The sequence below is a fragment of the Bufo gargarizans genome, chromosome 1 (genome assembly GCF_014858855.1).
Source record: "Bufo gargarizans isolate SCDJY-AF-19 chromosome 1, ASM1485885v1, whole genome shotgun sequence".
In the NCBI taxonomy this organism is placed as follows: domain Eukaryota; kingdom Metazoa; phylum Chordata; class Amphibia; order Anura; family Bufonidae; genus Bufo; species Bufo gargarizans.
Genome location: NC_058080.1, coordinates 213,630,816 through 213,657,620, shown reverse-complemented (window position 1 = coordinate 213,657,620; position 26,805 = coordinate 213,630,816). Strand labels below are relative to the sequence as shown.

The following is a 26,805-nucleotide window of genomic DNA, read 5'->3' as shown; positions in this document are numbered from 1 at the left end:
GATGTCAGTCCACATTAACTTCTCTTACTACCTGTGTAAAGTCAGTATGCTTCAGCCCTGTTAATGGAGTTCATAAAATTAAGCAGCACAAATGCAGCACTAACCAACTGGTGATGTCATCATCTAAAAAAATTAAATAATTTTTTTTTTGCTATTATCTTACAAATAAAAGCAGCACAAATGTACATTTTTACAGCACAAACGTATCACTAACCAACCAGCCCGGTTTCATGTCTTTTGGCTGTGGTGGGGGGCTGGGTGACCTTTGGTGACCTTAATAAATGGTTAATAACTTGACAATGAAAGGAGATAGAATGAAGATTTAAACGGCACAAACCAGCACAAATGTAGCACTAACCATCTAGCAAGTTTCATGTCTTTTTGCTGTTGCAGGGGGGCTGATGATGTCATCATCTTGAAACAAACAATTGTTATTATCTTTAAAATAAAAGCAGCACAAACGTAGCACTAAAGAAACACACTGGAGATTTTGTCTGTGCCGATTGAAGGGGGGCCAGCTTTGCCCAGTTCTGACATGCCCCCACTTCATCTCATCCACCTTAGAAGTCTGTTACCAGGGACCGATCTTGGCAGACAACAGGCAGTGGACTGCAACTAAGGTGCAAATGAGACCCCTAGTGGCCATAACTTTAGAGCTTTATTTTTAAGGTAGATGCAGGCATATTTTTTAAATGAAGTGATTTTGAAATTTACCTGTTACACCATTCTCTATTAAATGAACTGAAATGTGTGAAAGTAGTGTCTCTTTAAAGCCTCATGCACACGACTGTATTTATTTTGCAGTCCATAAAACGCAGATTACGTCCATTTGACATGCATGTTGCATGTTTTTTTTTGGGGACCCATTGACTTCAAGAATGGCCAAGAATAGGCATGTTCTAACTTTTGCAGAACTGGCATGTGGATGCAGGAAGCACACCCCATACTTGATCGCAAAATACGGTTCGCAGGCCCATTGTCAAAGTCAATAAGTCCAGAAAAAAACTGATGCAACGTAAATGTCACACGGACATCATCTGTATTTTGCAGATCTGATCAGAAAACCAGTCAGTATCTGGTGTGGCTACTATTTGCCTCACGCAGTACAACACATCTCCGTCGCAAAGAGTTGATCAGGTTCTTGATTGTGGCCTATGGAATGTTGGTCCACTGCAACATGAGGTGATGGTCGTGGATGAATGGCACAACAATGGGCCTCAGGATCTCGTCACAGTATCTTTGTGCATTCAAAATGCCATCAATAAAATGCACCTGTGTTTGTTGTCCATAACATACGCCTGCCCATACCATAACCCAGCCGCCACCATGGGCCACTCAATCCACAATGTTGACGTCAGCAAACCACTCACCCACACGATGCCACACACGCTGTCTGCCATCTGCCCTTAACAGTGAAAACCGGGACTCATCCATGAACAGAACGCCTCTACAACGTGCCAGACGCCATTGAATGTGAGCATTTGCCAACTCAAATCGGTTACGGCGACGAACTGCAGTCAGGTCCAGACCCCGATGAGGATGATGAGCATGCGGATGAGCTTCCATGAGACGGTTTCTGACAGTTTGTGCAGAAATTCTTTGGTTATGATAACCGATTGTTGCTACAGCTGTCAGGGTGGCTGGTCTAAGACGATCATGGAGGTGAACATGCTGGATGTGGAGGTTCTGGGCTGGTGTGGTTACACGTGTTCTGCGGTTGTGAGGCTGGTTGGATGTACTGCCAAATTCTCTGAGACGCCTTTGGAGACACTTATGGAAGACAAATGAACATTCATTGCACGGGCAACAGCTCTGGTAGACATTCCTGCTGTCAGCATGCCAATTGCACTCTGCCTTAAACGTTAGAACATCTGTGGCTTTGTGCTGTGTGATCAAACTGCCCATTTCAGAGTGGGCTTTTATTGTGGGCAGTCTAAGGTACACCTGTCCAATATTCATGCTGTCTAATCAGCACCTTGATATGCCACACCTGTGAGGTGGGATGGATTATCTCGGCAAAGGAGAAGTGCTCACTAACACAGATTTAGACTGATTTGTGAACAATATTTGAGAGTAATGGGTATTTTGTGTATGTAGAAAATGTTTCAGATCTTTGACTTCAGCTCATACAAAATGGGAGCAAAACCAAAGTGTTGCATTTATATTTTTGTTCAGTGTATGTAGCATGTATCTATGGAGAGCAGATCCTATCAGCTACACTATATCACTCTCTAACCTACACTGACTATCTCCCACTAACTATCTGTATTATATATATATATATATATATATATATATATATACTAACTACTGTAACTAACTATTTAATGTAATGAAACAGGAAAACAGAGAGCACAGCAATAACACTGTTGTCTCTCTCAGATCTGCAAAATACTACATACAAGGGCTGCTGGGGAGGTTCTTATATAGAAAGGGGTAAGCAACTTTCCAATTGGTTTCTAGGGATGTTGCTAAGCTCAGACAAAGACATTGCAGCCTTCTCATTGGCCCACAAGCAAGAAGGGGGGTTACTGATGAAAAAAATCTAGAATATTCAAAATTGCGAATTTATATCACTTTATTCTAAATATTCGTGAATTCACAAAGTGCCGATATTCACGATTAATGTTCGCTATTCAAATATTCGCTCCCAACACTATCCATCAGTATTGCTAATGCAAAAAAACAAAAACAGGAGTGGATCTAAAGCAGAGATGACACGTGAATCGAATATTTGCATGTCTTCTGTGTTTTGTACCCACTCCTGCTTTTGGCTTCCAAATCATAAGCCAGTTCGGATGGGACCATACAGGCCCTACAGCTGCTACACAGACAGAATCCATTGTTAATCAAATTTTTCATTCCTTCTGACAGATCAGAAGAAAGGTCAAATAAATTATGATGTCAGCCAGGCCGAAAGGCAAAATAGTGGCCCAGTCATGAAGTGGGGAGGGCGGGAATAGCATGAGAAGTCCACAGAGTGGACCTATGACATATTGATGAGGTGGAAGCAGCACGAGGAGACCGCAGAGTGGCCCAATGGCAGAGTGTGGAGGTGGCAGCAGCATCAGGAGGAGGCCACAGAGTGGCACAATAACAGGGTCTGGAGGTGGCAACAGCAGCAGCATCAGGAGGATACCACAGAGTGGCAAGGTACCAAAGAGTGGCAAAGTGACATAGTGTAGAGATGGCAGTAGAATCAGCATCAGGATACCACAGAATGGCAAGGCGACATAGTGTGGATATGGTAGCAGCATCAGGAGACCACAGAGTGGCAAGGTGACCTAGTGTGGAGATGGCAGCAGAAGCAAGAGGAAACCACAGAGTGGCAAGGTTACATAGTGTGGATATGGCAGCAGAAGGAGGATACCACAGAGTGGCAAAGTGACATTGTGTGGATATGGCAGCAGCATCAGGAGGATACAACAGAGTAGCAAGGTGACATAGTGTGAAGATGGCAGCAGCAGGAGGATAACACAGAGTGGCAAGGTGACATAGTGTGGCTATGGCAGTAGCAGCAGGAGAATACCACAGAGTAGCAAGGTGACATAGTATTGATATGGCAGCAGCAGCAGAAGGATACCACAGAGTGGCAAGGTGACATAGTGTGGCTATGGCAGAAGCAGCAGGAGGATACCACAGAGTGGCAAGGAGACATAGTGTGGAGATGGCAGCAGCAGCAGGAGGATACTACAGAGTGGCAAGGGGACATAGTGTGGAGATGGCAGTAGCAGCAGCAGCAGGAGACCACAGAATAGCAAGGCGACATAGTGTGGAGATGGCAGCAGCATCAGGAGACCACAGAGTGGCCAGGTGACATAGTGTGGATATGGCAGCAGCATCAGGAGGATACCACAGAGTAGCAAGGTGACATAGTGTGAAGATGGCAGCAGCAGGAGAATAACACAGAGTGGCAAGGTGACATAGTGTGGCTATGGCAGTAGCAGCAGGAGAATACCACAGAGTAGCAAGGTGACAATGTATTGATATGGCAGCAGCAGGAAGATACCACAGAGTGGCAAGGTGACATAGTGTGGATATGGCAGAAACAGCAGGAGGATACCACAGAGTGGCAAGGGGACATAGTGTGGAGATGGCAGCAGCAGCAGGAGGATACCACAGAGTGGCAAGGGGACATAGTGTGGAGATGGCAGTAGCATCAGCAGCAGCAGGAGACCACAGAATAGCAAGGTGACATAGTGTGGAGATGGCAGCAGCAGCAGGAGACCACAGAGTGGCCAGGTTACATAGTGTGGAAATGGCAGCAGCAGGAGGATACCACAGAGTTGCAAGGTGACACAGTGTGGATATGGCAGCAGCAGCAGCAGCAGCAGGAGGATACCACAGAGTGGCAAGATGATATAGGGTGGAGATGGCGGCAGCAGCAGCATCATGAGACCACAGAATGGCAAGGTGACATAGTGTGAGATGGCAGCAGCAGCTGCATCAGTAACCACAAAGTGACCTGGTAAGAGAGTGGGGCGGTGGGTGGCAATACCAGTCACTGCTGACGAAGGTGGGTGAAAGAAGGAGCACTTGGCATCAGATGTGTGGCCTCAGGCGGGTTGCAGCATCAGAGAAGTAGCTGAGGCAGGTAGTAAGAAGAAATCGGTCTTTTTTTTAATCAAAGTGTTGGTGTGGCACCATGGATGATCTAGTCTGATGCATCAGGCATTGGTGTGTGGAAATCCTGGCTGATCCACGCCTGATTCATCTTGACAAAGGTCAGTCTCTCCACATTTTGGGTGGAAAGGCGAGTTCTCCTTCGGGTAACTATGGCCCCCGCTGCACTAAACACCCGCTCTGATGCCACACTACTGGCCGGGCAGGACAGCTTTTCCAGGGAAAACTCTGCTAGTTGCAGCCACAAATCCAGTTAAGGCTGCCCAGTAGTCCAGCGGATCTTAAATGTGGGTTGTCAGGCTACTGTCCAAGAATGCCACCACCTGCTGGTTTAGGTCCTGCTCCAGGTCTACCTGCTGCTTTTTAGTAGTTTATTTACTATGCGGGTGAAGAAAGCTACTCATCAGCGACTGTAGACTCAGGCTGCTGCTGATGGATAAGGTACTTCTCCTGCCACCCCACTCCTCCCCAGCATCCATGGCAGTGGAACGTGAGTGTAGAGGGCCCCCCAGTCAGACCTGCGAGAGGCTGGACAATGGCGCAGATAAGCAGTGGCCAACTGACTACATAGGATGTCTCTGTAGTAGTTCAGTTTGTCCTCTCTCTCAGTAGGTCTAAAAAATCCCCCATTATGGACTGATAGCGAAGGTCCAACCAGGTAAAGAGCCAGAAGTCATCCCTCTGACGAATGTGGTTACCATCCTGCTGTCACTAACCAAGCAAGTGAGCATGAAGCGGGCCATTTGCGCAAGTGACTTGTAGGGACTCCCTGCCTCCATCTCCACTGCATACTGCCACGGTGTCTGGATCATCTGTCTCGTCTTCCTCATCACCCTGGATCTCTCCTGGCTGCTCCTGCTCCTCCTCTCCTGTCACCTGAGTAGAAAAAACATCCATTTGGCTACACATTGCCTGTGCTCCAGTGTCCACATCCCCCTCCTCCTCCTCTTCCAGTCCAGCCCCCACAGGGCTCATGTGGCCGTGAGATCTAGGTGCCACGTCTCCAGTACCCTGACCAGCCATTGTTACCAGCATCTGTTCCAGGACATGAAGCAGTGGAATGGCATCATTCAGCCCGCAGTCCTAAGGACTGACAAATAATGTGGCGTTCTCAAAGGGCCTGAGCAAACAACAGGTGTCACGCATGAGCTGCCACTGGCTGACATCGAAGTTACACAGGGAAGTACTCCTATCCGCTTGCATCATCAAGAAATCGTTGATGGCCTTTCTCTGTTCGTATATAGTCAGTCCAACATATGGAGGGTGGAATTCCAATGGGTGGAAACGTCGCCTATCAGCCTATGTTGGGGGATGCCGTTCTGCCGCTGCAGCTCAAGGAGGGTGTGCTTTGAGGTGTACGAGTGGCTAAAGTGCATGCAAAGTTTCCTGGCCATTTTTAGGATGTCTTGCAGATGGGTGGAAGACTTCGGGAACCAGGAACCGCTTGACAACCAGATTGAACACATGTGCAATGCAGGGTGAATGGCTCAGCCTTCCTTGACGCATCGTCGACACAATGTTCTTCCCGTTGTGACATATACTGTCCTGCATCCGAAAACAGTGTCTGTATTGCAAATTCCAATAATCTGGGCCTAATATAGTGTCCATAATCTGTGGTGTTCTGTAACCAATACTGTACTACTTAAAAAAACAGTGTCTGCATTGCAAATTCCAATAATCTGGGCCTAATATAGTGTCCATAATCTGTGGTATTCTGTAACCAATACTGTACTGCATCAGAAAACAGTGTCTGTAATGCAAATTCCAATAATCTGGGCCTAATATAGTGTCCATAATTTCTGGTGTTCTGTAACCAATACTGTACTACATCAGAAAACTGTGTATGTATTGCAAATTACAATAATCTGGGCCTAATATAGTGTCCATAATCTGTGGTGTTCTGTGACATATACTGTCCTGCATACGAAAACTGTCTGTATTGCAAATTCCAATAATCTGGGCCTAATATAGTGTCCATATTCTGTGGGTTTCTGTGACATATACTGTCCTACATCCGAAAACTGTGTCTTTAGCAGACAGTAAAACAATCTGTGCCACATCTAGTGACAAAACCATCAATATGAAGAAGGCAAGATCTAAGGGACAGGGAAGTGGGCGTGATGCTGATGATGCAAGCAGAGTCCGTGGCCCTGCGTGCAATAAAACTGTGCCTGCTACTAGTGCACCAGAAAAACAACCACCATACCCAACTTCATGTCCAACTTAGCTGGGCGGCGCATGACAACACTGTCCAAGTCGGACCATTGCAAACAGTTGGTCGGTTGGATTGCTGAAGATAATGCTTCCAGTCGGTTGAGCACCACCCCCTCTTCCACCAAGTCCAGTCTCTGTAGCCAAGAGTCTCATCAACCGAAGCCTCACTCTGATGAGACACAGTTGTCAATCACTGAGGTTGTGGTTAGGTCAAGTCAGGAGGATGAGCAGAGTGAGGAAGTGGAAGATGAGGTTGTGGACGATGAGGTCACTGACCCAACATGGGAAGGTGAAAAGCCAAATGAAGACAGCAGTACAGAGGGAGAGGGATCCACAGCACCTCAACAGGCTAAAAGTGTGGTTGCAACAGGGAGAAGTCGGCCCACACTACACAGGCCCGCAACCGTTACACGGAGCACCCCCATGCGCAAATCTAAATTGCCAAGGGGTAGGTGTTTCGCAATGGCGCTTTTTTGAGGAAAGTGCAGGCGAAAAAAGAGTGGTAGTTTGCAACCTGTGCCCTACCAAAATTGGCTGGGGCGTGAACACTAGCAACCTCACCAGCATGATCCACCACATGGCATCCAAGCACCCTAATAAGTGGGCCGAACGCCTGGGTCCAATTAACCACGGACACATGGACAAGTTCATTTGGCCAGGGATGCTACATTTCCCTGACGGCACACTGGGTGAACATTGTGGACGGCGGGATCGAGTCGTACCCTGGGATGGCACAGGTGCTACCGACAGCGAGGTTTGCAGGCCCTAATTCCATCAGGGTTTCTGCCTGCACCTACATTAGTGGCTCCAACCCCCACTTCTCCTCCTCCTCCACTTCTGCCTCCGAATTATCTGCCTGCAGCACCAGTCAGCCATCAGCTGGTAGCTTGAAGCAGTGTAACACTGCAGTGGGGAAGCGTCAACAGGCCGTGCTGAAGCTGATATACTTAGGGGACAAACAGCACACCACCGCAGAGCTGTTGCTCTCGCCACTCAACCTACAACCAGGCATGGTTGTGTGTGATAATGGCCGTAAATTGGTGGCGACTTTGGAGCTTGGCAAGCTCTGACACATCCCATGCCTAGCCCACGTCTTAAACTTAGTGGTTCAGGGGTTTCTGAAAACCTACCCCAATTTGCCTGAGCTACTGGTGAAGGTGCGTACATTTCCACAAGTCATCGACAGCTTCAGTCGGTCTGTCAATGCTGCAGCAACGCTTTAACTTGCCAGCTCACCGGCTGTTGTGCTATGTCAGCACACGCTAGAACTCCACGTTCCACATGTTGGCCAGGCTTTGTGAGCAGCAGAGGGCAGTAGTGGAATACCAGCTGCAACATGGTTGTCGCCTTTCCAGTCAGCTTCCACCAATCAGAAGTGAGGAGTGGGCATGGATGTCTGACCTCTGAGAGGTTTTAAGAAACTTTGAGGAATCAACACAGATGGTGAGCCGCGATAACACTATTATCAGAGTAACCATCCCACTTCTGTGTCTACTCAAACGCTTGCTGCTCACAATTAAGGACGATGCTTTGCATGTGGTAGAGGTGGAAATAGGGGAAGAAGGCATTACACAGGGTGATAGACAGACCACCCTCCGTCCATCTTCTTGACGCAATTTGGACGATGAAGAGGAGGAGGAAGAGCAGGAGACAGTTGTCTCCGCTACAAAGGGTAGTACCCATGGAAGTTTAATTCCATCTGGTCAGCGTGCGTGGGCAGAAGAGAAGGAAGAGGATGAGGAGATTGAGAGTGATCTTTCTGATGACGACAGTGAAGTCTTGACTGTTGGTACTCTGGCACACATGACTGACTTCATGTTAGGCTGCCTTTCTCATGAACGGCTCGTTATACGCATTTTAGACAGCAAGGATTACTAGGTGTTCACCCTTCTCCACCGCCGCTACAAAGAGAACTTCTCATCTCTCATTCCTCTGGTGGAGAGGACAAGCAAAACTGTGCTATACCAGAAGGTCCTTGTTGAAAAATCGCTCCACAATTGATAGGGCAGATCGTCGCCATCACGGGCACGTGCGATCACCTAGAAGTTATCTAGAGTCAACAAAGCGGCAGCAGGACCTCACCTACAAGTCCAATCTCAGTGTCCAAGAGCCTGGTCAACACAATCCTCACCCTGATGGCACACTGGGTGAACGTTGTGAAGGCCGGGAGCAAGTTGGCTGCTGGCACCAGACTTGCCCTCCAATAGATCTTAGTTAACGGAAAGTGCACTCATTCCAATATCAATGCTGCTTAGGAGTGCTTTATTGTTATTTTGTCACTACCTCCCCGAGTCGAGAGTGCGTAATTGCCGCACGCCTGCCACCTTCCTTCGATTCTTGCGCTTTAATAACTTTACCCACCCTCTCTGGGTGGTTCACAATTATAAAAAAAAGGGGCAAGGCAACAACAGCCAATCAGATTTTAACCATTGACCTCCCTTGGATGTGGTAGCCCTTTCTCAGGCTCCCTCTCCGACAGCGAACCCTGATTCCCCGGTACCCGCGATCAACATGTTAGGTGCAGAAAAGAACATCTAAATTTGATGGGGCAGACATCCAAATGGATCGTCGCCGTCACAGAGACGTGCAATCGCCCAGAGGTTATCTAGAGTCACCAATGTGGCAGCAGGCCCTCGCCCCTAATGTTTTAGATGGTCAGATCAGCAGGCCCTTGCTCCAAATGTTTTTGAAGGTCACCAGCAGGCCAACAATCATAATTTTTTAAGGGTGTGTATGATGGCCTCCTTTATGTGTAACAAAGGGTGTTTTGGAGTGCTGGTTCTTTGCAATTTTTGGCAGCACCTTCACTTAGTGCATAGGCTTTATGGGAGTCCCACTACCTGAACAATTGTACCACAATGTGAATGAGGCCCTCCTTTATGTGATATACAGGCTGTTTCGGAGTACCTCTTGCTTGTAATTGTTTGCAGCACTTGCACCATATATACAATTGAATATACAGGAAAAAATGTTTCCTAACAATTTTTCCTGTAAAATTGATTTTTGGGGGGAATTTTGTGCGTATTTTTGTCAGTCTGTAAAATTGGCGTACAACTCGGACAACATGGTTCCCATCAGCGACCTGGGAGTCCAAGATGCATCCAGACATCGTCCCCATGCTGTTCCCGATCCATTTCTGTGGTGTTTCTGTCACTTTCTGACCTTTTCCAATGGACCAGGCACCCTCCTCTCTTCAGAGCTTCAGAGTGACTCACTAAGTCACGCGCCTGCGCCACCTGCCTTATTCAAAAAGTGGGAGAAGCAGGCGTGTGATATAGTCAGTTACGCTGCTGCCTCCCGCCCGTCCGGCCTCTTGCCTGCTACGGAAGTTTATAGTAAGTACTACAGACTGGATTGGAGAGGAATTCTACAGTTTAACATTGTCTATATGCAGGGTGAATGGCTCAGCCTTCTTTGACGCATCATCGACACAATGTTCTTCCCGTTGTTGGTCACCATGGTCCCAATTTTGAGTAGTCGGGAAGAAAGCCAGGATTCAGTGTTTTTCTTTCTGTACTGAAATAGGCCAGTAAACACTTTCAACATATCTAACTGCAGAAGTGAACTGATAATATATTTTTCCTTTAAATGCATCCGTGAAGTGCGTATATTTTTTCCTTTTTGTACTGAAATAGGCCACTAAACTCTTTCACAAATAAATTCAACAGTGAAGTGCGTATATTTTTTTTCCTTTTTGTACTGAAATAGGCAACTACACATTTTCTCAAATGAATGCAACATTGAAGTGCGCATATTTTTTTCCTTTCTGTACTGAAATATGACACTGAATGCTTTCACCACATATAAATGCAGAAGTGAAATGTGCATATATTTTTCATTGTTGTACTGAAATAGGCCACTATTTTTCCTTTTTGTACTAAAATAGGCCACTAAACTCTTTCTAAATAAATGACTGCGAATCAAATTTTTCCTGAAATTCAGATCGAATTCCACTACGTCTTATTCGATTCGCTCATCTCTAGTGGTAATGTTACATCCTTGTCCCACGTGTCCATGCCTCGCTTAATGCATGACAATATTCTGGTAGCATTAGAAGCAGCTGATTGACATTGTATTTAATCTATGATCTACAAGGACACCCAAATCCTTCTCTACAAGTGACTCCCCCAGTGTTACATCCCCTATGACATATGAAGTACAGAGATTATTAGTACCAAGATGCATAAATTGAATACTGCCCTATCACCATACTGACGATGGTGATACAGTTGAATTCAGGAAAGAACTTGCGGCTCTTGGCCAGGTGCATAAGTACCTTTTACTCCTACATTAATTAATACTGAGAGCATCAGATTGTTATGTACCTGGCCAGAGGCCATGAGGAGGGCTTGAGTGCTTCCCTGGTTTTCTGTTGGCACCATGCAGGATGTGAGAGACTCAGACCTAAGATATTACAGATTTGAGTAACTATGTCTCTGCACCAGCAACACATAACTGAGAAGAGCCCCACACTATGAGACGCACTAATGGATTTGGAAAACATTTCAGTGCCATGGTATGCCACTCACTGCAACTGGTGGAGGTCCCTTCTTTGTGTCTATTGGTGGGGACCCCAAGGTGCACACCCTGTGCTCTCCCTTTAATCCAGTCATACCCTAATAGAAATGATGCAAACCTTGCTTTGGCTGTTCAGACATATGAGTGAGCATGCGTCTTCCATGATTCTTCCAGTTTTTGATTGTACTACAGTAGCTTTCATACTGTAGGTGAGCAATGGACTGTTAGAACAGCATGGTTATTTGTACACTGTACAGCAGTATTATTTTAGAATTGTTTGATACTATTATTTGCAGTATTGTTTTTATACTCTGTGACAATTATTTTTATTCATAATGAAGAGGTAGTTTTGGTTGTGGCGTGTGTGTAAGTCTGGGCTGAAAAATGTGCAAATAATATGGAAGCTCTGTGGTGATAGCATTAATTAATGCAGCAAGGGCAGGGCCAAAGAGTAACGAACCTGGATGTCTCTAAAATGTCCATAACTCCATGACAAATTTGTCCGTGGAAGTTTTTTTTTTATGCATATTGGTAACTATTTATATGTTTGCAAGCATTTTAATGATCATTTGTTGCTATTCTTTTTTACTCTTGTGCTACATTTTTGCTATTTTGTTCCATGACATTTCAGTAATAGTTTCTACAGTATAGTATAGTGTAGTATCTTTACTGTTTACTTTTAGTTTATTACTGTACTTTATATGTGGTTCATAGCCTCAACTATATAAAAATGAGTGTGTAAGAAGAGCCAAAAATAAATAAAAGCAATTTACAGATTAGTAGGAAATACAATCTTATATGTTCAGCCTTGCCAATCAGGTTATAACAGGTAACAACACCCTTATGACTTGTGAAATTGCATCCCTATATCTTAAACTTGTTTTCAGTATAGAATTCATACTGAAGTAATAAAGTTAAGCTGGAAGTGTAAAGGTGACTCACCTTTTCTCAATGAGTTTTGAAAGAACATTTAAGTCATCAATGAAATAAAAATATGACAACTAAACTTTCTGTCTCACTATAACATGGATAGAAATGCTAAATGCATAGCACTACTAACATTAATATTCTGCATAGAAATTTGGATAGGAGATTTTTGATCACACGTGTAATGACATATTTTTATATACTCTGAGAAAATAAAACAGAATATGAACACATTATTTCCGAGATTTTCAGAAAATTGGTATCTAGGCAATGTGATGACAACAATTGGGCTTGATTTCAGGGGAAATCCTAAGGGAAATTAATGCAACAGCTTTTTCTGCCAACCTAAAAAAAAAAAGTGAAATAAATGTATTTTTAATCATTCAGAATCCAGTGTCAGTATTGTAATTATTTTTTTCTAGTAAAAAAAATAGACAAAAATAAAACTATAACAATGGTATATACATGGATCTGCAACCAACAAAAGTTATCGTGAAACTTATTTCTGAAAAAATATAATAAAATATATTATTTTCATTTTCCCCTACAGAGAGGGTGCATCATAGATCCATATGGATACAATTTTGATGTATCTGGAAGAATAGTTCATGACCCTCCTTTCCCCAACTTTATATTCAAACAAGCCAAGCGTGTCCAACACATAACTTTCAGCTGCACTGCTAATGTTTCCTTTAAGTCTTTATAGCTAGCGAGTAGGACATTTTTGTGACCTGGACATTATTTTCTGTAAGCCTGGCAATACAGAATAGCAAATACTGCAACCTAATAATAACCAGTAGCCAGTAAACCATATGGTCTAGGGCTTTAAATATGGTTAATGGAAGTTTCTATGGTGGTCTAGGACATCAAAAGGGCTAATGTTAATATTCCTGATGTGGGGTACTGGAAGTGTTAATGCTCCATACTTGCGGTCCAGTGGTTATCCACACCTCCAGGCACCAGCATTGCCCTGGCTGTAACTTTCTTTTTCTTTCCAACAGGAATCTCATCATAGAGATATATTCAGGAAGGATATGAACAGTACTGTGTAGCTGTACATGTAAGGCTGCACAATTCTCTCTGGGATTCATATTGATGCAGAAAGGATCTGCCTGATCATTGATAGTGCCTGTGGATCATCTACCTTAGGGGCCCAGTCACAATCACCACCACTGCAACTCTTATAGCTATGCCACTAGATGTGTCTTTATATTATCCTATATTTTATAGTACAGGTTTGACAATGAAAAATGGAACCATGTTTCGCGTGTACAGGATAATGTTTATCTGGCCTCATTCAAAATTATATACAGTAAAGCTGTCTTTGTTTCCCATAGAAATCAGCTTGTCACCCATGTTAAATATTGGTGAAAAAGACAACATATCAGGACTGCCAAATGAGAACTTTACTGTTCGCTTCATAGAGGCTTAATGCTTAGTGGTTACAAGTCTCTCAAGAAGTACAATACTTTCTTCACCTTTACAAGGAATGGGATGACTGTTGCTCATCCATGTAATTTGCAGCCATCTTGGCTACTTTATTCTACCATGGCTGGCTGCTCTCAATCCAATTCACTTGGTGTCCTTGGTGGACTTCTCGGCACAGTCCCTTAACTGTAACAGTATTCCAGAACAAGGTAAAATATAATTAAAAACAAATTATTTTCCTGCTACCCAACCTCCAAGCAGTCCATCCTGTATTGGAAAGAACACACCAATGTCTAAACATATTGACCTTCTAAGCACAAGTCAAAACACAACATTATCTTATAAGGTGGGTGCTGCCAACCAATTACTGGAGCAGTTTAAGAAATGAATGAGGCTTATCATACCCTTCCCTGACAGTTGATGGGTATTCTTGGTGGAGGGCAGTAACATTGTGTGTGAGTGTGTCTAACATGCCATATTCAATTCAACAAAGATTTGTGATAATGGATGCCTTTGTGTGCACAGGCTAATTCAAAGAAAGGCAGGAGTATGTTGTTGATCAGTTTCCAGACCTTTACATTACACCAAAATAGCAGTATACATGGTTTAGTCTGGAAGTGGTTATAACACAGGACCTGTGGCCAACGGCAAAATAATAGACAACCATGTGTTCAGACACCTGCCAATGTTGCAGACATCCTTGAGAATATTATGAGATGCCTGAAGAACAATAATGCAAAAATTATCCCCGCAGAACAACATGTCAAAATGTACTAAAAGCGCTTCACATGAAGCCATACCAAGTTTAACTAAAGCAAGAGTTAAAGTAGAAGTATAAAATTTGTGGCATATTACACTTGGCTACTGGATGTAATTAAAGATGACATTTGGACCCATTGCAAGACATCAGAAGAAGCTTGGTTATATCTAATCCAGTGAGCTAATTCATGGAACAGTAGGTACTGGCACACAGAAAATTCACATGAGCTGCACCAACACTTCCTCCGTGATCCAGAAATCGGCATCTGGTGTGCAGCTATGGGTATGCAGATTTTGGGTCCAATATTCTTTGATAAAAATGTGAACACACTTTGATGAAAATGAGCCATGGACATAGACATCTTCAAGAAATTCTATGCACAATTTCTTTCAGCAACTTGTCATACTGTATGTCACACAAGTCCCAAGGCCGAATAAATTCACAGAAAAAACTACAGTGAGCAAAGAGTTGTGGGCCGTGTGAATTTTACTATCTGTGAGGTTACCTGCAGAGTAGGGTTTATGAAAAAAATCCCAGACAGTGCCTGAACCAAAACAGCAAATTGAAATTCATGTTTGGAATACGGAATGCGTAGTGTTGCAGAAGGAGGTCCTGAACATATAATGGGCACAATTTTGCATAGTCGCTGCCTGAAAAACACTTCCAGCATCTGTAAGGCCTCTTACACACGGGCGTAGCGTGTGAGGGCCATCGTGGAAAAATGCACGATTTTTCTGTGCGAGTGTAAGGCATTTCAATGAGTTTTGCACATGCATGAGAAAAATCGGCATGTCTGGTACCCAGACCCAAACCCGGACTTCTTCACAGAAGTTCGGGTTTGGGTTAGGTGCTATGTAGATTTTATTATTTTCCCTTATAACATGGTTATAAAGGAAAATAATAGCATTCTTAATACAGAATGTAGTACAATAGGGATGGAGGGGTTAAAAAATAAATAAAAAACAATTAAACTCACCTCATCCACTGTTCGCGCATATTTTCTTTCTTCTTCTTTGATGACCTGGGAGGAAAAGGACCTTTGGTGACGTTACTGCGCTCCTCACATGGTCCATCTCACGACCCATCACCTCCTAGCAACCATGCGTGAAAATCGCACCACATCCGCACTTGCTTGCGGCTGCTTGCGATTTTCACGCAGCCCCATTCACTTCTATGGGGCCTGTGAAAAAAGGCACAATATAGACCATGCTGCGATTTTCACGCAACGCGCAAGTGATGCGTGAAAATCACTGCTCATGTGCACAGCCCCATAGAAATGAATGGGTCCGGATTCAGTGCGGGTGCAATGCGTTCACCTCACGCATTGCATCCACGTGGAAAACTCGCCCGTGTGAAAGAGGCCTAATGGTTAAGTACGTCAGTGTTCCATTATCCATTATCCTGTACAAGGTGGCTTTAGGATCCCACTCATACAATATACTGGATGAGCTGCAATAACAGCCATCAAAATCAGCATTTAGTGATTGAGTTTTAATTGGGGGCTGGGTATATACAACATTTTTACAACTCTTTACATATGGTATAGCAAGGAAATAATGGCATAATTGTTTTTCTGTGACTGGGAAAAAATAAAATACATACTTTTAAAACTGATATAATAAAGCCTTTTTATGAGTCAAAATAATCTATCACAGTTTGTCAGGATGTTAACAACGGACCTGTCAACTGTTCTGGCTTCATTTACAGTTGTGAAAGTAATGTTAATTAACAGATTATCTGATGATTATCTAATAATATTTCTTTAAACAGTTTTTTTTCTTTGTTGGCAGGTACTACAGCTTTATACTTATTTCTGGTTATGCATCCTGCAATATTTAGCAACTCGCCAAACCCAAAAACATTTGAAGAGATGCAATTCTTCAATGGAAAAAACTACCACAAAGGCTTGGATTGGTAAGTATCAGACAGAATGTTTATTACTTTTTTCTTTTTGTAAAGGCCATGTAAGAGTGATTAAAATAAGCTAATTAAAAAAAAAATGACCATAGCTAGAATGTTTGTAATCAGTAGGGAAATGTGACAGTTAGACCTCTTGCACATGACCGTATGCCCTCTGCGACATACGGTCCGTGAGTGGGCCATATGTCCCAGAGCGGCATTGATCGTGCGTACGGGAGCGCACAGCATCTCAGATTTCAATGATGCTGTGCATGTCGGGCCGCCCGCGGGGTTATTGTCCCGACATGCACAAGCATCATTGTAATCTATGATGCTATATACTCCTGTGCGCACAATCAATGCCGCTCCAGGACACATGGCCCGCTCACGGACCGTATGTCTCAGAGGGCATACGGTCATGTGCAAGAGACCTTAGAGTAAAACCACATGGTCAGGTTTTCTTTTCAATTCTCTTTTTATTAACTTTCAGAAATAAGGGAACATGACAACAATTGGTACAGTAATTAGATCCAATAGGTATGAAGACTAATAGTGGTAAACACTAAAGACTAAAGACATCAATGTAGCTAAACACCACAGTGTTATTTAAATAAGAGGATAAGAAGGGGGGGTTGGGGGGAATGGGTGGATTGGGTGGCGGATGAGCTTTGAATTGCTGGAATAGTGCAAGGTTATCAGTTGTCATTGGGGGCATTGTTAAGAAAAGGTACAGTTTTTTGCGGAAAAAAACAACAATCTGCCCAAGTCTTTTGAAAACTAGCGTGTTTCCTGGATACCCAGGCTGAGAGTTCTCCATGTGGTAAATATGGTTCACCTTATGTAACCATTGAGACAATGTGGGTTTAATTTGTTGGTTCCAGTATTGTGGTATTAGAGATTTTGCTGCTGAGGTCAGGTGTTAGAAAAGTCTTATAGTGTGGGGTATATCCTAAAGCCTGATGTTTAGTAGTACAGAGATTGGGGATGGGGTTTTGTTTAAGGTCACAGGTTTTTAATCAGTTCCAGTATCTCAGACCAGAAAGGCTGTATCACTGGGCATGTCCACCACATATGTAGGTATGAGCCCCATGTCTGTGAGCATCTCCAACAATTATCAGAGCTAAGGCAGTTCATTTTTTTGAGCCGAACCGGAGTGAGATACCATCTGGTAATTAATTTAAATAAGTTTTTCTGACGGCGCTTACAGAGGAACCCCAGACATATACGCATTGAAGATGTCTGTCAGCTGAGTGATGAGGACAGAGGAGAAGGACCTGTAGAAGGAGCAGGGAAAGCCATCTGGGCCTGGGGCTTTACCTTTCAGACATTTAAACAGGGCTGACTTGACTTCTCTGAGGAGTTGAGTTGATAGGTGTAGAACACAATAAATTCTTGTTTGATCGCTGTCGGGTCAGATGTGAGACAGCCTGCTTTCGTTCGGATTTCTGAAATGTGTGTGCGAAGTTTGCGTCTTCAATGAGGGACATCATTAGTTTTGATGCTTTATCTCCGTGAGCATAGAAGGAGTGTTTGACCAACATGTAGATCTTGGCAGAGTTTTTGTTTAATAGGTCACGTTGTTGTAAACGTGCAGTTGTGAGTTGTTGTAGATGGGAGGCTGCTAGGGACTGTTTATGTAGTTTTTCTAGGTTGTCAATCTCTAGCTGCAGGTCCTGAATTTGCAGGTCTGTTTTTTTTTCCTATGGAAATGAATTTTCCTCTAATTGTGGCTTCATGTGCCTCTCAAACCATTGGAGTGGACACGCCAGTGTTCAGGTTTTGTTGAAAGAATTTTAGAGTGACTCAAACTCCACAGGGGAAAGGTCTGAGTGAATACTTGAACCTATAGTGGACATCTGCAGTTTACTGAGAGATGACTGTTGGAGGAAGAGGTAATCTAGTCTGTGATAGGAGTTGTGTGGGGCGGAGAATAGTGTATAGTCTTTATCAGAATGGTGCATGAAGCGCCAGGTATCCTTGAGGGACAGAAGTAGAAGGGATTTTTTTAATATGCCTGATTTACCAGATGTGTTATCAAGTAGAGATCTAAGGCTACGTTAAAGTCGCCTCCAACGATCAATTCCCCTGTTTTGTGGTGTCAGAGTAGTGAGAATCCAGGGTGCTTGTTGCGTATTGGGGGCATAAATATTAGTCAATGTGATCAGTGAGCAGTTTTACTTCCCTGAGAGAAAAAGTGTCCTGCCATCTGGGTCTGAATGTATGTCCAGGGGTTCGAATGAAGTGTGCTTGGCAAAGGCAATGGATATGTCTTTGGAATTTTTGGTGGGTTTATAAGGATGGAACCATTCATTAAAATAATGTTTTTGAAAATAAGGTATTTTAGTCTCTAGAAAGTGGGTTTCTTGGAGGAGGAGAACGTCCGCCCATGCTTTTTTGAAGGTTTGGAGGATTTGGCTATGTTTTATTGTACGAGTTAAGTACTCTTGCATTAAATGAAATCAGTTTAGGAGTAGTCATTGTAACACTGGGAGACCATTCTTCCAAACACTAATTTGGACGAAGTGATGTAAGCTGTAAGTGAGGTGCACTGTCCGTAAAGCACAGGGTAAGGGGAGAGGGGGAAGGGAGGGTAGTATGGAAATTCGAAATGTTACAGAAAAAAGTCTTAAGTATTGCTTAAGAAAAAAAACAACATGAGAAACATAGTGCTATTAATCAGTAAGCCAGCTTAGGAACCAGCTCTAATTCTGGTACAACAAAAAAACTTAAAGAGGAGGGCTTGGGTCGATCAGACCCTATTATGCGAGAGGGTTTAACCAAATCCTCTGTTATGAGGAGTGTAAGTGGGCTGAGGACGCAATCAGGTTTTCTAATACAGTTTTAAAGCAAAATTCTGTTTTGAATTAAAAAGTCATATCTGTCCTGTATAATTTATATCCTTTTATGATCCAGTCTTGATGTTGGCTTCCAGAAACCTGATCATGTGTAAAATTTTCCTGCAGCACCCCCACAGCGAAAGTTAGGCATTACACAGGGCCAATTCAAATAAATGGGTTTTCTGTGTAAATCAGAACAGTAAAGTTGCCCTTTGTAACTGCTCTTCACCCTTATGAGGTTGAAGATACTGGAGAGAAGACCCCCTCCATTACTAGAGTAAATGAAAATGTTTTTTCAAAATTCAACCTCTTTTTAATAAAAAAAAATCATGAACTGTCTTGAACACTGTATACTGAGGTAGGAATATCGTACATCTAAGCCCCATGCAGAATTGGTCTTTTTTACTCTCCTAAAAGAAAAAAAGAAAACATTTAAAGATGCAGTCACAAAGAACTTCTTGATCACAAGTCCAGCAATTTTTTTCTGACACAGAAGAACCAGTGTTGAGCAGGGCAAAGTTCGCACTGTGTAATGACTGCAATCTGTCAGAGTTTTATTAAAAACAAAACGGTATAGATCTTATTGGCTTAGTTGCCATTACAAGTGTTTGAAGCAGCACCCCATCCAATTTAGGATTAGTTAAGTAACATCAATCTTCCTGTCAAAAGGCAGAAAACCCAGATGGGCAATCATTGTTCTTTCCTGCGTAAAATGATAGATAGAAGTATGTAAAAGTTTGTGGTATTCAACACATTTTGTTTACTTTTTCAAAACCTGTTTACTTTTTCAAATAAGTATTATTTAGAATTAACCCCTTAATGACCAATGATGTACTGTGTACATCATGATGGGGTTTTAGTTACCGCATCACAAGTACAAGTATACTTGTGGTGATATCGGCATCAAATCGGCGCAGTCCCTGCCTTTATATCTCTGTGATTGGTCAGTCAGATTTGACTGACCAATCAGAACATTGAGCAATGAGTTAATTCAGGATGGCGAGCGGGACCCCCAAATATGGCTTTCAGAAAAAAATCTAAATAAAATAAGAAAAATAGACATAATCGTGGCGTCCATAATAACCTGTTCTATAAATATCACATGATTTACCCTCTAAGCCAATTTTTGTCATCTTACAAAAAACATTTTCAGCACAGACTAGCAACTGCAACCATGTGACAGAAAGTGGACAGGCATGGGTATGCATCATAGAGCAACAAACAGGCTACTTTGGACCTTGGACTTTTTGTTTCTTCATCCTTGCATTTGAAGCGATATCGGTGGGATTTTAGCATAGACTGGTGTTTTACTTCATTCTATGAAATCCCCTCCATTTCTTAAAGGATGCGTCTAACTTATGATGAGACACAGGCCTTGTCATAAATTGGATGCATCATTCTGCAGATCATACCTCTAATCTGGAATAAACTGGCATAAATTTCAGTCTTCTTTTACACCAGAGAAAGAAGATAGCTGCCCCAGGCCCACTGGCCTCACCCCCTCCCTGCCCTCACCAGAACTCCTTTTTTGAAAAGCGGTGAGGGCACCATAGAAATGCCACTTGCACCTAGGTCTAGCAACAGTGGTATTTTAAAAAGTTTGAAACGCGAGGTTTGTGACTTTTTTATGCCAGAAAACTTTTGTGGGTGGAATGATAAATTCCACTCATCATTTTTTTGTACCTAGGCATATGTACATGGCATATGGAAAGATCAGTTGTTAGGTCCTTGGGTGGTATAGAAAGCATCAGCACTCCATAGTTATGTTGCAGGGAAGGAGGTTATTGAGTGAAGGAGGAAATATTCATGACAAAAATATTGATTGCACATCCACATATATTTTCAATCAAAACGCATAAGCCCACTCACCACATCAAGGTGGCCTCTTTCGAGTGGATCAGTGCCACATGGTGACCACAGCTGCTAGAACAGAGCACTTGTAAGCAGGGAGACCTAGCAGCCAAACAACACCGCTCCTATCAGGCTAAGGCCCCTTGGCACTGGGCCACACCAACCCGCGGGCACAGCAACAATGGACACCATGCAGCACTGCCCTGTAAGCAGATCTCAAAAGCTCACCTTTCTATATGAAGCTGAACTTAGACCAAGTAGGCATTAACCCTTAATCAGTCTCCGGCTAATTAAAAACACCTGGGTCAAATGGAAGAAGTGCTGATACCATGAAAAAAGAAAGGCACTAATGCAGTATTCAAAGAGAAAACATTGTGCATGCCCCCTGATGAAGCTAGGATACCTGGCAGTACGTATCGGGTGTTTTACCCCCCTGTCTGGGCCACAGAGGTTTTGCATTAATATTATTATGTTGGCTTGAAAAAGCCTGTAACATACTGTTCTTCTGTAACATCCTGTTCTTCTGTAACATACTGTTATTCGATTGTTTCAGCGTATTATTCAGTTTTATTATTCATCTCCGCCCCCCCTTTTTCTATACGCTACTCCTCCTACAGTTTTTTTGCCATTGACTTTGACAGGGGAAATTTTCAAATCGCTCCCACTTGCACAGTTTTGAAGCTACACTCCCCAAACTCGGACCACATATTGTTGGTGTCAACCCGAATAAAAGGGTACATTTTGAGGGGACATCCCAAAGTGGGAGGAACTTATTAACGGCCAATGAAAATTTTGCTATTTTCTATATGCTTTTCCTATATTTTCTATACACTAAAACTTAACATGGATAAAACAGAATTCATCATCTTTTCCCCCATCTTGCTCAACCCTCCCAACAGGCATATCTATCACGATCAATAGCTGCACACTATTCCCGGTCAACCAAGTCCGCTGCCTTGGAGTGACCTTGGATTCTGTCCTTTCCTTCCGACCGCACATCCAAGCCCTTTCCACCACCTGCCGCCTCCAACTTAAAAACATCTCCCGCATATGCGCTTTCCTTAACTTAAAATCTGCGAAAATGCTTGTACATGCCCTCATCATCTCCCGCCTAGACTACTGCAACAATCTCCTCTGTGGCCTTCCATCTAGCACTCTCGCACCCCTCTTAATCAGGGGCGTAACTATAGGGGAAGCAGGGGAAGCGGCTGCTTTGGGGCCCTGACCCAGAAGGGGGCCCATACAGGAAGAGGAGGACTAAAAGATTTTGTCAGGGCCCCCTCGACCGTATTACACAATGAAATTATATACAGCGACAGTATATACAGTGTAGAAAACAGCTGCCAGGCCTGGTCTGAGAGAGCGATCTATACTAGCTACAGGAATGGGGGCGGCATGAAAGGAAGGGGTTGAGAAAAAATTACTGGGGGAGGGAGGCCCCATTCAAATATTTGCTGTGGGGCCAAGTCATTTCTAGCTACGCCACTGCCTCCAATCTATCCTCAACTCTGCTTCCCAACTAATTCACCTCTCAACCTATTACTCCCCTGCCTCTCCCCTCTTCCAATCCCTTTACTGGCTCCCTTTTGCCAAGCGAATTCACTTCAAAGTACATACAAGGCCGTCCATAACCTGTCCCCTCCCTACATCTCTGAGCTACTTTCCCGATACACCCCCACACGCACTCTCCGATCATCACAAGACCTCCTTCTCTCCTCTCCTCTTATCACCTCTTCCCACAATCATCTCCAAGATTTTTCCCGTGCATCCCCCATACTCTGTAACTCGCTACCCCAACATATCAGACTCTCATCTACAGTGGAATCCTTCAAATGAAACCTGAAAACCCACCTCTTCAGACAAGCCTACAACCCGTGACCCTGCTGCCTCTATACCGCTATGACCAACTTCACCCGCACCTACTGTGTCCTTCTCCCATATCATGTAGATTGTAAGCCCTCACGGGCAGGGCCCTCTCTCCTTCTGTACCAGTTTGTAACTCATTTTGTTTAGGATTAGTGCAATTGTCTGTATTATGTATGTGCACCCCTTATCATATGTACAGCGCTATGGAATGAATGGCGCTTTAATAATAAATAATAATAATAATGATAGTACGCTACTCCTCCCACAGTTTTAGGAGTACAATTACCAAACTTTGCACACTTGTTTGGCACATACCAGAATAGGTTGCTTGTGCTTTGCTAACCGATCCCACCCTCCAGGCCTCTGGGGCGGCCCCCCGAAGACCCCACTTTTTGTCATTGGAAAATTCAAAACTTTAGCCACTCGTACAGCTTTGAAGTTAAACTCACCAAACTTGGGTCACTTAGTCATGGGGTCAACTTGAACATTTCTGTCACATTTTGAGGACTCAGATTTCCCCTATTGACTTCAATGAGAAAATGTAAATTGCTGTCATTCTCACAGTATTTAGCCAGAATACCCAAACTTGGCACCGTGGTTCACTGGGTGACTGAGGTTAAAATGTATTTTAAAAAGTGGGCGGAGTCTACAACAGCCAATAGAATTTCAGTCATTTGTTTAACTGGGAAAGTTTAAAACTGCCACTGCTCTTGGACTGTTAATGGCAGGGTCCTCAAACTTGACACAGTTGAAAAGTGGATGGGGTCAAAAACAACCAATCAGATTTATTTGATTGATTTAAATGGGAAAAACTAAAAATGCTGCCATTCTCACATTATTGATGTCATGGACCTCAAATATCGCAAATCTGGTCATTGGGTGTTTGCACTTCAAAGTTAGAAAAAGTGGGTGGAGCCACCAACAACCAATCAAATTTCACTAGAAAACAATAAAAACTGCTGCCATTTTGACACGTTAAATGCCATAATTCCCAAACCTTAAAGTGTTAGTCACTGGATGATTGTGGTTCACAGTTAGGAAAAAAAGGGGTGGGGCAATAACAGCCAATCAGATTTCAGCCTTTGATTTTAATGAAAAGCAGATAAACTGCTGCTATTATCACAGTTTAAATGCCAAGTGTCCCAAACTTAGCACAATTACTTAATTGGTGACTGTGGTCAAAATGCAGGAAAAGTGGGTGGGGCCTAAAACATCCAATCAGATTTCACCTATTGACTTCAATGTAAAACTTTCAAATACTGCCATTCCCAAAGTTTTAAAGGATAACTGTCACATTTAGACCCGAATTTCAATTTTCATATATGTAGTTACTAATAATATGATATTTCAGAATCAGTTACTATTAGACTGACTTACCCCATATTCAATAAGATTCAGCCCTTAGCAACCAGTCTGCATAAAACTGCAATTTCACTATTCAGTTAAGATGGCCGCCACTGCCCTCACCCTGAGGCTAACCCCGCCTGCCCTCACTAGCCAGTAACAATAGCCCCCCAAAAGTGTCAGTAACCAGAGCCCTCCCCCTAAAGGGTTATTCTCCTGCAGCACAAAGGGGTCCTCTTACCACATGTTGCTTTCATTTATACACTGAGCAGATAGCAGATCTCCCTTCCCTGCTCTGCACTGCTTCGGCTCTGCATTGTCTCAGTCTGCTGAGTGAGGGAGCGTCTGCCAAGCGCAGGGACAGGGAGAAGTGCACACAGCCCAGGCACTGTTATCAGCTGCTGGGGAGGACCTGGCTTTAATCATTTACTTACAGTCCCTGGCTGTCAGTAATGTGACCTTGCATGCAGCGTGCTTCTGTGTCCTCCGTCCTTCAACACATAGACGGACCATGCCGAGCAACCCTGTTTTAAGCACTGGTAAAAATAGGCAGTACAGGGAACAAAATGTGGAATTAAGGGGTAATTGAATACACAGTGAAAAGTTGAAATAGGGCCAGCAAGGAGATATCACCACAATCTAATACTCCCAAAAAAAATATATATGACAGTTATCCTTTAAAGCCAGAGGCCCCAATCTTGGCACAGACACCATAGGTTACTGGATGAGTGTGGTTAGAATTTAGGAAAAGTGGGTGGAGCTTTTAACAGCCAATCACATTTCAGCCATTCAATTTCTATGGGAAAATTTAAATTACTGCCGCTCTTTGACTGTTAATGGCATGGTTCTCAAATTTAGCACAATCAGTCATTTGGTGACTTGGGTTCAAATTTTAAAAAGTGGGTGGAGCCACAAACATCCAATCAGATTTCAAGCCAACATCCTGTGGTTTCTTCAGAAACGACACCATCTAGTTATTATTATTATTACTAGTTAATTGTGCGTTACTAGTATGGTATTTCTTCCTTATTTCTTGATATAGTATTGTGCCATTATCTCTTTACCGGGAGGATGGTGTATAGATGGGTGCCTCACATGGCAGCCCATCTGTGTGTTTAGCATGTTTTTAAATGATTTTATGCTTCCGGTACATGTTTTTTTTTTTTTTTTTTTGTGATTCAATAAAGTATTATTGTATATTAATTGGTAGGTGTGCTTCCTTATATTGACATACCCCTTTTTTTGCTCCCCATAATACATAGTTGTCATAGCTCTGGAAAGTGTTAAAATGGATAGATATACACAAATCTATAGGTTGTGTGTGTCTAAGAGTGTGAGCATTTAAGAGCTAAGGAAGACTGAACATTAGAGATGAGCAAATCAATTCTAAACAAATTGAATTTGAGAGCTAAGGAAGAGTAAACATTAGAGATGAGCAAATCAATTCTAAACAAATTTAATTTCCCAAAAATTAAGCTTCCAAGCTACTCCAAAGTTTTGCAGATTCAATTTAGGTGAATTGTGCAGAATGATGATTTTTCATATGATAGTAGTGAGCACAGTAATGCAGGGAATATGAAGACAGAGGATCACATGCCCCCAGGCAGGGCTCTGGCCAGCAGGCTTGCCCACTATGTAAGGTCCTGGCAGAGATGCCATTCTTAGCTTGTGTACTGATATGCCAGGGCACAAGACATCTCTGTCAGAGACTCAGCAATTTAGACATACGGTATAATACAGCACATTTAGGATCTTAAAGAGACAGGGATTGGAAAGATATATTTACTGTAGTTAGGTAGGTTGAATTAATTGATCGAAAAAACTGCTTTAGCACTAGGGACAGGATTGTGGATCTGTTACAGGACTTGAGCTGTTCACATATAGTTACTGAATCTCCACTGAGCATCAGTATTTAAAGAGTAACTAAACATTTTTACAACTTTCTTTCAAATTGTGCTAAATAGCCCAAAAATTATTTTCCTAATGTACTTTATTAATCAATAATGTACTCAAAAAAGGACCCAAAGTCCTGAATTTTACAGCTTCTTAAAATCATCATTCTTGTTCAGCGCTGTACTGGTGTACAGATTTAACTGGCTGTTGCAGCAAACACTGCACGGGAGCCTTCTCTGCTCAGCTAAATCTTGGTATAGCACATTGGTACATGGAACAGGGTACCGATGTGCTGGGCTAGATCAAAGCCAAGCTTGAGGAGGGCACAGGCAAAAGCAGTGTCTGCCCTGGCCTGTGTAACGTTAGCTGCGGCAGCCAGTTACATCCGTACACCAGGTTTAGTTACTATTTAACCCTTTGGATATCAGAGTTTTTTTTTTGTTTTCATTTTTCTTCCCTTTCTTCCTGGAGCCATAGCTTTTTTATTTTGCTGTTCACTTATCCATACGAGGATAAACGCAATTCCTCCACTGTTTTACGGGTTTTGTCCCTACAGCGTTCTCTTTGTGGCAAAAATGACCTGTGCCCTTCATTTTCTGGGTCAGTACAATTGCAATGGTACCACAAATACCAATGGTATTACAA

The 26,805-nt window shown here is 43.1% G+C and overlaps 1 protein-coding gene across 1 annotated transcript in view; it reads left to right on the top strand.

Moving 5' to 3' along the window:
* LOC122945932 (bifunctional heparan sulfate N-deacetylase/N-sulfotransferase 3-like) overlaps window positions 1-26,805 on the top strand; it is a 550,006-nt gene that overhangs the window by 430,787 nt on the left and 92,414 nt on the right. Inside the window, exon 8 of the mRNA XM_044305192.1 lies at window positions 16,261-16,384. Within this exon, the coding sequence (XP_044161127.1) occupies window positions 16,261-16,384 (124 nt within the window). The remainder of the gene's footprint in view (window positions 1-16,260; window positions 16,385-26,805) is intronic.